We start from the raw sequence: 10,975 nt of genomic DNA on the forward strand, positions 1-10,975 counted from the left end.
GGAAATACCTTGGGAGCTCCCTGTGTCCCCCCGGGGCTAGAAAAGACTGAATTCAGACAGTAGAGAATTCAAGGTTTCTTCTTTTTTTGCATAACCCCCCCCCACATCACTGAAGTGGAAGTGTGGTTCGTGGTGGCTTTGCAAGAAGTGAGATGGGAGCAGGGGTACCTCCATGGACAGGAGGGCTTGGATCTTACCAATTTTCAGCTGCTTAAAAGTGAGGAGCCTGTTCAGAGCCAGTGCCTGGTGTCCCTTGGGAGTCACTGTGGGATGGGGACATCCAGAGGTTGGTTCATCGTCCTGAGCTCAGCTTGTGCCTGCCTGGAGATGCGAGTGCTGCCTTGTTTCTGATGCCTATGGCAGGATGTATACTTTGATATTCATCATTCCTTTAGCAGCCTTTTTGCTGGCTGTTAAATCTGGAGCTCATTTGCTGGAGACCTTTACAGCATGGCTGTTTGTGGTGGTGACTCTCAGGAAATTCGTCCTGCCCTTTCTGAGGCTTTTCCATCCTTTGGGTATGGAAGGAGGGTTGTTTTGTTTTCACTTGGATTTTACCATTTGTTTCTTCTCTCCGTGGCAGGGAGAACCGGAATCGGCTGACACAGATAATGCTCCTGAAGTCCCTCCTCCAGGTATGAACGTGTCACCATCCCCGCAGGAGTGTCCAACTCCCACAAGACCTGGGGGGGTCCCAGCTGCTGGCAAGGCAGAGCTGAGCTCAGGGACCCTCTCCCCTGGCATGGTGTAGGAAAAGCTCAAGCTGTACTTAGTCTTCTCTGATTGCATCCCCTCTTTCTTGGTGTGTTTTAACCTCCTTCAAGTGACACTGTCACATTGCCTCCCTTTTTCTTTGACGCTTGCAGGTCTCTGTGGGCTTCCAGTGCAGTAACATGCTCACGGCACTTCCCAGCGCCTTCCTGGATAGGTTGCTCTCCGCAGCCCTCATGGAGGATGCTGAGATCCGCCTCTTTGTCCTTGAGATCCTCATCAGCTTCATCGATCGCCATGGGAACCGGCAGAAATTCTCCACCATCAGGTATGTCCAGGGGGCCCCCCAACAGGGCTGGGACCTGCAGACCCTGCGGAGTGGGCTTGGGAGGGAGATCTGCTGGGGCTGGGAGCGCTGGCAGGATTACTGGGGTGGTTTAATGCTGCAGATCAGTGGTCTGCTAAGAGCCAGGTGGGTGGAGGGTCTCCCTGAGAGCCTGTGCCCAGAGGGACATGGGACCATGCTGCTGAATGTAACTGTGGTTAGACAGTGGTCCCAGGAGGACGTGCAGGAGCAATAACCAACTCGAGTGGGTTCATTGACTGCGTTGCGTCCCCATGGATAGGCCTGCTGGGCACTTGTGTTGTCCATGCTGCATTACCTTGGAAGAAGGTGATTGTAATCCCAGATGGAAACATCTCCATGTGTTTTGCTGTGGTCCTGCTAATCCACTTTGCTTGCACACTTCTTTGTAACTTGCCTTTGTGTTCCTGAGTGCCACTGCCTTGAAATCCTGTAGTGATTTGCCTCAGTACTCTTGAATGTCTGAATTGCTCAGATGGGTTTTAAAAGCCACCTTTAGTTTTCCCCCTCGGTTCCTCCCAGACATCTCGTTCCCGGCCAGCAGCTCTGCAGGCATGCGGGAATCATGCCTCCTCCCTCCAGTGTCTGAGTTTTCCCTTCCCCTTGGCCTTTCCTTGCAGCACCATCAGCGACATCTCGGTCCTGAAGCTGAAAGTGGACAAATGCTCGCGCCAAGATACTGTCTTCATGAAGAAGGTAGTGTCAGGGTCTGGGTCAAGCTGTCCTTGTGCAGACCAGTGTGAGGACTGTGCCTCTGTTTCCCCAAGTCACACTGAGTCTTGGAGTACCATGATGCCTCTAAACCTGGGGATGTCCCTGGGAAAAGCCAGTGGGATTCAATCTCCATCAGCGCTTCATGCGTGGGCCTTTCTAGACTCCTAAATCTGCTATTTGCCCCAAGAAATGTGTACCTCAGGATCTGCTGGTATCACAAAAGCTATTTATCAAGTAGCTTTCGGAGTTGCCTGATTTTATTTATTTTTATTCCCCCCTGCCCCGCTGCCTCCTTAAAAGACTTCCAGGATGATGCAAACCCCTCTGGAGCTAACTTGAGGGATGGGATCAATTTTTTACCTTGCGCACACCAGGGAGCAGCAATGCAGCACTCAAACCAAAATCTGTCGCAGAGCTGAGTTTCCCTTGCACCAGCATGTGCCCTGCTCTCTCCCATGCCTTGCTGTCAAGTGACGTGTCTCAGGACTTTATTTTTCTGCTGTGGTCTGAGCCATGATTTCTGTAATGCTTCTGCAACAGAGGCATCCTTTCCCTAGGCTTGGTGCTGTGAGTGCTGTTTGCCTGCCCTGGGCTCTGGTCTTGGACCTGCCGGTGCCTCTTCCCCATCAGGGTGCAGCATCAAATGGTGAAACCCCACCTGACAGTCACAGCTCCCTCTCCCTGGGCCTTTCTTCATTTGCTTGGTGACTGGAGGAGCTCTGCTCCCTCCCGCACGGATGCTTTGCTGGGCCCTGCTGCTTTTCTTTCTCTGCATTGATGGCAGTGTTACTCGTAGGGGATGCTCAGGGGGTGACCGCATCTCTCCGTGTCCCCACAGCATGGCCAGCAGCTCTACCGGCACATCTACCTGATATGCAAGGAGGAGAGCAATGTGCAGGCTCACTATGAGGCTCTCTACAGCATGCTGATGCTCATCAGCATCGAGCTGGCTAACGAGGAGGTCGTGGTGGACCTCATCCGCCTGGTGCTGGCCGTGCAGGTAGGCAGCAGGGAGCTGGATGTGCTGCTGGTACTCAGCGCCGTGGGGGGGGTGGGCTGGGATGCGATGGGAAGGAGCCTCTGGGAGGGGGGCTGTTTTGGAGTTGGGGTCTCTGAGGAAGCAGGATGCAAGTGCCTCACTTGGTCTGAGCTTCTGCCACCGTAGTGGGATCAGGCCAGCATGCTGGGGGGAGATCCCAGTCGCCTTGCCAGCCTCTGAAATGCTGCAAACCCAAGCTCCAAAAGCTGGGATGTTTGCAGGGCAGGGGATGCCATCAGGTGGATGGGAACCATCCGGGGGCATTGTCTGTCCTCATCTCATGGGTCTGTGTCTCTGCTGCAGGAGATTGCCCAGATCAACGAGGATAACTTGACAGCGTACAACCGCTGTGCGCTCTTTGCCCTCGGTGCAGCTTACCTGAACCTCATCAGCCAGCTCACCACTGTGCCCACCTTCTGCCAGCACATCCATGAGGTGCGAGGGAGGGTCTGGGGACAGGGCTGGAGCCTTGTCCGTGGCAGCTCTGGCATCGACTCTCCTGGCCACCCGTGGGGTTTGAGCTTGGCTCCTTGCTTGTCTTCCACAGGTCATCCAGATGCGGCAGAAGGAAGCTCCCTATCTGCTCCCTGAAGAGGTGTTTGTGGAGAGACCCAGGTAAGAGCCTGGAAAATATCTTCTTCCCCACTACCTGCTCCTGAGGGATTGGCATCCTTAAGATTGTGGATGATAATGGGTTTATCAACCCTTCACTTGCCCGTGCTTGTCTCCTTTCCCATCTGGGGATCGCACAGTGGGAAGGACATAAAGTGATTTTCAGCCTGTTTAGAATATGAGGAGGATTCCATGCAGCCAGGGAAGGGGGTGGCCACCATGGCTTGTGCTCACAGCCAGCCAAATGCCGGGGTCAGCTCTGCAGGCTGATCCTTCCCCTTGTCTGACAGCAGGATGGGTGTAGATCTGCTATGTCATCCTGCTGCTCCACCGTGCCACCGGCTCAAGGATGCCTGCTGCGTGCTGAGCATCCTCAGGCCAAGGCTGGCTGGGCTGTCCCGTTCCTGCTGGCACGCTTGGCATGGGTCACATTTGGTGGTGAGGTCCCTTATGGAGACGCTGCCCCCGGTGAGTGCCACTGTTCTCTTGAGACATTCCCGAGGTCAGGGTGGTGCTCCCTGAGTGCATCCATATCCTTCGTGATGGGGCGAGAGCCCTTCTGAGACTCTGACTTTGTGCCGGTGTGCGCAGAAATAGCGTGATGTAGCTGGGCTGTGCTGGAACTAGGCAAAGCCATGAGAGCCCTCTGTTTCTGACCCAAAAGGGACTGGAAACCCTGCTGGCATGGTTCCCCTAGCAGGAGAGGTGCTGCCATCTCCATTGGTTTTTCCTCTGTCTCCATAGGTTGAGCAAAAGCCTTGACCGCCTGGGCCCGGAGGTCTTCTTCTGGCAGAGCAAGATCAGTGAGGTGCTGGGCGGCAGCGGCTACAATTCGGACCGGCTGAGCACACCCTACATCCCCCAGCTGACGGGTACGCACCACCCTGGGGCATCCTGGAGAACTGGCGGGGAAAGGAAACTGGTCCCTTGTTCTGCACAGTTATGGGGGTGTGAAGTTCTTGTCCTACATGTGGGCCTGTTGTTTTTCTGCCCTCCTTTAAAGGAGTAGCCTTGGGGAAACTGAGGCATGAAGTGGTAAATTGGGAACTTCCTGGGGTTGACACATGTACGGCTGACTGGACAGAAGGAGCCATGAAGTCTGCTGGGCTTGGCTCAGTCCTCAGTTCTGCTGGTTTGGATGAATTTGGGTGAATGGCTCAGATGGACTGCTACCCTGGGGATGGGATGTGAGGCCGTGTTCCCCGGGGGCTGCCTGTGCTCACCCCACTGCGCCTGAGATGGCTGCAATTAGCTCTTCTGCCCTTTCTCTTCCTCCCCAGATGAAGATCGCTTGTCCAAGAGGAAGAGCATTGGTGAGACCATTTCCCTGCAGGTTGAGGTGGAGTCGAGAAACAGTCCTGAGCGAGAGCAGGTACTGTGTTACACCAGAGCTGCAGGGGCTGCCTCATCCCCTCAGCACTGCATACTTTTAGTAACCTGACAGTATGCGGTTAAGCCCTCTCTAATTCTTCATTTGGCTGCACGCATAATTGCTCCACTGGCTGCGAGCACAGGCGCCCGTAACTCAGTCCTGGTGTGTCTGGCAGCGAGTGGGGTCAGAAAGACCCCGACTGCCCCTGACGCTCCCCTCCAGGCACTGACAGGTCCCAGCCTGCAAGGGCAGTGTGGTGGGTTGACCCTGGCTGGACACCAGGTGCCCATCAAAGCCGCACTATCACTCCCCTCCTCAGCTGGACAGGGGAGAGAAAATATAGCAAAAGGCTTGTGGGTCGAGATACGGACAGGGAGAGATCACTCAGCAGTTACCGTCACGGGCAAAACAGACTCAACTCAGGGAAATTAATTTAATTTATTGCCAAACAAATCAGAGTAGGGTAATGAGAAAAAAACTCCTAAATCTTAAAACACCTTCTCCCCACCTCTCCCTTCTTGGGCTCAGCTTCACTCTCAGTTTTCTTCACCTCCTCCCCCTCAGCGGCGCAGGGGGACGGGGAATGGGGGTTGCAGTCAGTTCGTCACACATCGTCTCTGCCGCTCCTTCCTCCTCAGGGGAAGGACTCCTCACTCTTCCCCTGCTCTGGTGTGGGGTCCCTCCCATGGGAGACAGTTCTCCACAAACTTTTCCAACATGGGTCCTTCCCATGAACTGCTCCAGTGTGGGTCCCTTGCCCGGGCTGCAGTCCTTCAGGCACAGACTGCTCCAGCGTGGGTCCCCTGCGGGGTCACAGGTCCTGCCAGCAAACCTGCTCCAGCACGGGCTTCCCATGGGGTCACAGCCTCCTTCAGGCATCCCCCTGCTCCGGTGTGGGGTCCTCCCCGGGCTGCAGGTGGAGATCTGCTCCACCGTGGACCTCCCTGGGCTGCAGGGGGACAGCCTGCCTCACCATGGTCTTCCCCACGGGCTGCAGGGAAATCTCTGCTCCGGCACCTGGAGCATCTCCTCCCCTCGTTCTGCACTGACCTGGGGGTCTGCAAGGCTGGGGCTCTCACATGTTCTCACTCCTCTCTCCCGGCTGCTGTTGCGCAGCAGTTTTTTTTCCCCTTCTTAAATACGTTCTCCCAGAGGCGCTACTTCCATCTCTGACAGGCTCAGCCTTGTCCAACAGCGGGTCCGTCTTGGAGCCGGCTGGCATTGGCTCTGTCAGACACGGGGGAAGCTTCTGGCATCTTCTCACAGAAGCCACCCCTGTAGCCCCCCCGCTACCAAAACCTTGCCACACAAACCCAATCCAGGGAGCCACACAGCAGGAAGGGTCTCCCACTGCTGTTTGGGTGGCAAATCTTTACTTTCAGGGAGGTGTAAGGCCTGGCTAGTCCAGCCTGAAGAAACATTTTAAAAGCACTCGTTGCCAGGAAAGATATCCCTGATCTTTAAGGACAGACTGTGGTTTGGTGCAACAGTACAGCCTGGAACACTGGTTCTGGGTTGTTGTAATCCCAGAACGGTATCCTCTGCTGTGCATTGAGCCTCATCTGCTTTTCCCCTTCTTTTAGAGAGCACCAGCAGAAGAGATCACATACGAGACGCTGAAGAAGGCGATAGGTAAGTGAGGGAGCCGGCCGTGGTAGGGAGAGGTGAAGGCTGGCGTGGTGTGTGCGCATGGGTGCTGTCACCCCTGCGTCTGTGTGTGCGCACCACGGATGGATGAGTCCCCGGCGCCTTGCCATGGCAGCATTGCACCCAGGCTGCAGGGCAACCGAACAGCTTCATAGCTCTTCCTGGCCCTGGAGGTGTTCCTGGCTGGGCTGGTCCCAAAGCCAGATGCTGGAGACCCTCTCCTTGGCTTTCTAGTGATGCCCAAATCCACGCTGTCTGCTGGGGAGGTGGGGATGTGGTGGTCTGTGCAGGTAGGGAGCAGCTGAGAGCCATGTCCCCTCTGCTTCAGTAGACAGCGTCGCCGTGGAGGAGCAGGAGCGGGAACGGAGGCGGCAAGTGGTGGAGAAATTTCAGAAAGCCCCATTCGAGGAGATTGCCGCCCACTGCGGTGCCCGGGTGAGTCGGGGCTGCGGCACTTTAATCCCTGTGGTGGCACTGCTGGGGAGAGACGGACGGTGACAATGCGGCTCTGAATTTTGCCAGGCCACCCTCCCTCTACTCTGGTGACCAGGGAAGGCCAACGGGGCGTTTGTTCCGTTTGCACTGCTGCAGTCCTCAGGGTGCAGCCGCACTAATACGGCCGCCGTGTCTGTGTTACAGGCGACGCTGCTGCAGAGCAAGCTCAACCAGATCTTCGAGATCACCATACGGTGAGTTGGGGCGACGGCTGAGCACACTAAGCCAAGCACAGTTTGTCGAGCCACCCGAAAATCTGCTGCCCCAGTTCCCCTCTGCTATGGTGGCAGCGGGGAGACCTGCAATGGTGCAGGAATGCACATTTTCCACACCAGGCTTTGCTTTCTCACCAAACATCTCTGTAAACCACCTCCTTCCATCTCTTGTGTTTCAGGCCACCGCCAAGCCCCTCCGGCACCATCACAGCCGCCTACGGCCAGCCCCAAAACCACTCCATCCCGGTGTACGAGATGAAGTTCCCAGACCTGTGCGTGTATTGAGGGCGGCTGTGCTGGTGGGGCAGAGCCACCGCCGCACAGCTCGCACCAAAGGACCTCCTGGGGAGAGACTGCTGACCCTGTGGGGAGCGCGTCCTCGTGCAGGACGGGTGGGGACACGGACACCGAGGTCACCCCAAGATTCATTGGCACCGCAAACCCGTCTCCCGTACTTTATTTTGTGACCCTCTGCCTCCGCAACCACGTTCTGCAGCGGTTGGTGGTGCAGGAGGCTCAGGGCACAGCGGCGCGGGGAGGTGGGTGTTTGCTGTGACCTCCCTTTCTGGTTTTGGTTTTCGGGAAGGGGAGAGGAGATGCTCTGGCTCCGGGCGGAGCACGTTGGGTATGTACATCTTCCCAGCATAAAGCAAATCTGGTCCCTGGGGAATCCCTCCCCGCATCATCTATCGGCCACGTCAAGAGCCCCAGCAAGGGGCAGGGCTGAAGCTGGAGGGTGTGAGGCTGTAAAAGGCAGGAGGGGGCCTGGGGTGCAGCGTGCCGGAGCCTGGGGCAACCGCAAAACCAAAGCCTCCTCGAGCTGGTGCTTGAGGCAGGTTGCTAGAGGTGGGGGGACAGTCCCCATGCCCAGCTCCTGGCCTGCGAGCCTGCATCTCCCCATAGCCCCCTGGTTGCGTGGCAAATTCCCCTGGGCGCTTCACGGTGCCCCGATGCCCTGGACGGACGGCTTGCCCGGTGCAGCATGAGGGTGGCGATCGTCCCATCTCAATGTGGGGGCATGCAGCAGCCTGGCTGGTTCCAGGTCACTTGAAAACTCAATTTCTTTGGGAAAACCCACTTTTTGGGGGGAAAAAACCTACAAAAGCTGTGCCTCTCACCCGGGTCACCGGCAGGCTGCTCGCAGGGGACTGGTGCGACTGAGCGCACAGGCAGCGTGCCCGGGCATGCAGTGGGGTGCCTGGGGCGGTGACACGAGGCACGAGCAACCACCGTGCTGGGGAATATTAACACATTAACCCACTGTTTTCATATTTTTCGGCTGGGTTTTCACAGTTTTGGGGTTCCTGTCTCAAAGAGAGAATTTTTTTTTTTTTTTTAAGCAGAATCACTTTGACAAGGCCCAATCTTAAATCAGCTGAGCCATAATCACAAAGAAACCCCAGTACTGCAGGAAATAGCTGTGATAAGAGGTGTTTTAGAGGATACACCCTGGAGACCCTGCATCTGGCAGGCTGTGGATCGCACCTCTTCTTGTGCAATAGGATAAAACTGGATTTGGGCTGGGGGAGATGAGCCTATTGAAAGTTTTGCTTTAGACACACGTGGGAGAAAATTCTGGGTCCTACCAAAACTGCAAGGTGAAGACAGTAGGGACGGGGAGGAAAGGTCGCTTGGGGGTATTCAGTTGTTCGCAGGGGGTGTTCAGTCGTTCGCAGGGGGTGTTCAGTCGTTCGCAGGGGGTGTTTAATCATTCACAGGGTCTCTCTTGCTCCCAAATGCCTTTCGAGTATCGGTGCACTAATGCTGTTCACAAGGCGAGCTTGGGCACGCTTCGCAGTCGGGTGGCCTGCAGCTTCTCCACTGTTGCCATCCGAGCAGCCTGGGGGTCCCTGGGGGTCTCTCCTGCGAGCTCGGGCAGCCCCTTCCCCTGCGGCCAGACGTGCTGCTTCTGTCTTTGCCACACGAAGAGACACAGCTTTAGACATCTGGAGACGCGGGAGCTGCTTCTGCACGTCGCGGAGAGACAGCAGGTAAAGGCGGCCGCTCAGCGTTCGCACCGGCTCTGCCCGTGCCCTGCTGGGTTGCTTCAGCCACGACCCATTTCTCTGCCACCTCTTGCTGCAGATCTTCAGGCAGTTATTTTAAGCTTGTAATTACACTTTACCATCCCCCCCCCCTTTTTTTTCCTCGGTGGTGGATACAGTTCGCAATTGCCCCAAGGTCACCACTTGTTTGTGTGGTCGTGTTGTAATCTGGGCTTAGGAAATGATCTAGCTTAAGAGGACAGGAAAAACAAGGGTTTATTTTAGTCCCTGGGCTGGATCACAGTGCTGCCCCACTCCCAGCGTGGCTCTGCCTGTCCCAGTCCTGCCCAGTGCCAGAGCCTCTCCCTTTGCTGCTACCTCTCCTCAGGGTCCCTGTGTGTCTCCAGCCCCTGTCCACAAGCCCCTTTTGCTCCCCAGGTTACGCCTGGTCCCGCTGGAGCCTGAGTTTTGGCTGGGACAGGTTTTGGGGTCGGCAGCAGGAATGCGAAGCAGGCTGCTTGGAGAAGAAGTGTTTGCTTTTGTGGCTGTTTTAATGAAAAGCACTAAAATTTTTAACAAAACGCAGTAGGAAAAGCGATTAACCCCCAAATTGTGTGTCCACGGGAAAAACACCTCCAAAACTCTTCAAAACCACAACGAAGGTGGGAAGATGAGTACAAGATTTGCTCACACTGAAGGAGGGGAGCCACAGGCACAGCACGGGGCACATCTTGGGGTGCCCATCATCCCTTTTGGGGCAAAAAATACCCCCGGCCTCTGCTCCCAGGCGTTGGACTGCGGGTTATCCCTGCGGAGCAGCCCCCGGTCCCTCCAGTCACGATGCTTTTCCCTTGCTCTGCTCCGTGGGACCCTGCAGTGGGGCCGGGGCCATCACCTCCCAGCCGGCTGCATCCCCCAGCATGTCTCACCGCTGCCCCTCTGCATTTTGGGACCCAAACTCCACCTGTAAATGTTCCCCCCAGACACACACACAGTGTAAGTGACCTGTTTGTACATCACGTTTAGTTTAGATACTTGTGTGCGTATAGATGACAAAGTATATTTCTATAAAGTCGTCAGTTTAGGTGCATGTGTGCGTTTCCATCTCCCTATTTCGGAGCACTGTGGTGTTCCCATGTGTAGCCGATGGCAGGGGGTGAGTGGGTTGTTAAAAGGGCCAAGAAGCCGTTGATATTTTCAAATGCACCATCTTAAAGCCCTTTTCAAATAAATGTTGATGTTGCCACTTTAGGGGCTCTGCTGTCTTGGCGCAGGCAGCTGGGTGCTGTCTCTCTGCCCTGGGACAATGGGTGGTTGCTGCTGGGATGGAGAAGGGAAGGCACGGGGTGAGGAAGAGGATGGCCTCGGCTGTGGACAAGCTTCGTTGCCCCAGCTCTGTGCCCAGGATCCAACCCAAACTGGGCTTCATCTTTATCATCCTTTATAATTCAGTATTTCCTCCATTTTCCCCTGTGGTGGTGCATCCACCACCCTGTCCTGGGCCGCTCCATGATCTCGGGAATTCCCATTTGGCCTTAGCATTTGTGTAATGAGTTGGGCAGTTAAGCGTCCCTTGACCATCCTGGGAACTCTGGCATGGCTAAGGTGGGGAGCAGCACTGACCCTACCAAGGACTCCTGTTGCCCGGCAGAGGTGGGGACTGGGAATATTAGTGATCCCCTGAGAGCCTTGGAGCATCCCTTATCTGGTTTTAGTTATTCCCTGACAGCCTTGGAGCCTTCCTTATCTGAACCGTAGCTCATGTGAAAAACGGTGCCGGTGTTACTGGAATCCCAGTAACTTGCTGATGAGTAAAGGCAA

At 55.8% G+C, this 10,975-nt stretch overlaps 1 protein-coding gene across 1 annotated transcript in view; it reads left to right on the forward strand.

Moving 5' to 3' along the window:
• The window catches only part of EFR3B (EFR3 homolog B (S. cerevisiae)), a 30,209-nt gene extending 22,755 nt beyond the window's left edge, over positions 1 to 7,454 (forward strand). The window contains exons 12-23 of the mRNA XM_010583177.1: positions 584 to 635; positions 867 to 1,039; positions 1,696 to 1,771; positions 2,628 to 2,789; positions 3,132 to 3,263; positions 3,376 to 3,443; positions 4,185 to 4,312; positions 4,721 to 4,812; positions 6,396 to 6,444; positions 6,788 to 6,894; positions 7,099 to 7,148; positions 7,349 to 7,454. Coding sequence (XP_010581479.1) covers positions 584 to 635; positions 867 to 1,039; positions 1,696 to 1,771; positions 2,628 to 2,789; positions 3,132 to 3,263; positions 3,376 to 3,443; positions 4,185 to 4,312; positions 4,721 to 4,812; positions 6,396 to 6,444; positions 6,788 to 6,894; positions 7,099 to 7,148; positions 7,349 to 7,454 — 1,195 coding nt within the window. The remainder of the gene's footprint in view (positions 1 to 583; positions 636 to 866; positions 1,040 to 1,695; positions 1,772 to 2,627; positions 2,790 to 3,131; positions 3,264 to 3,375; positions 3,444 to 4,184; positions 4,313 to 4,720; positions 4,813 to 6,395; positions 6,445 to 6,787; positions 6,895 to 7,098; positions 7,149 to 7,348) is intronic.
• Positions 7,455 to 10,975: the final 3,521 nt, after the last annotated feature.

This window comes from Haliaeetus leucocephalus, unplaced genomic scaffold (assembly GCF_000737465.1).
Source record: "Haliaeetus leucocephalus isolate CR32 unplaced genomic scaffold, Haliaeetus_leucocephalus-4.0 Scaffold871, whole genome shotgun sequence".
Lineage (NCBI taxonomy): Eukaryota > Metazoa > Chordata > Aves > Accipitriformes > Accipitridae > Haliaeetus > Haliaeetus leucocephalus.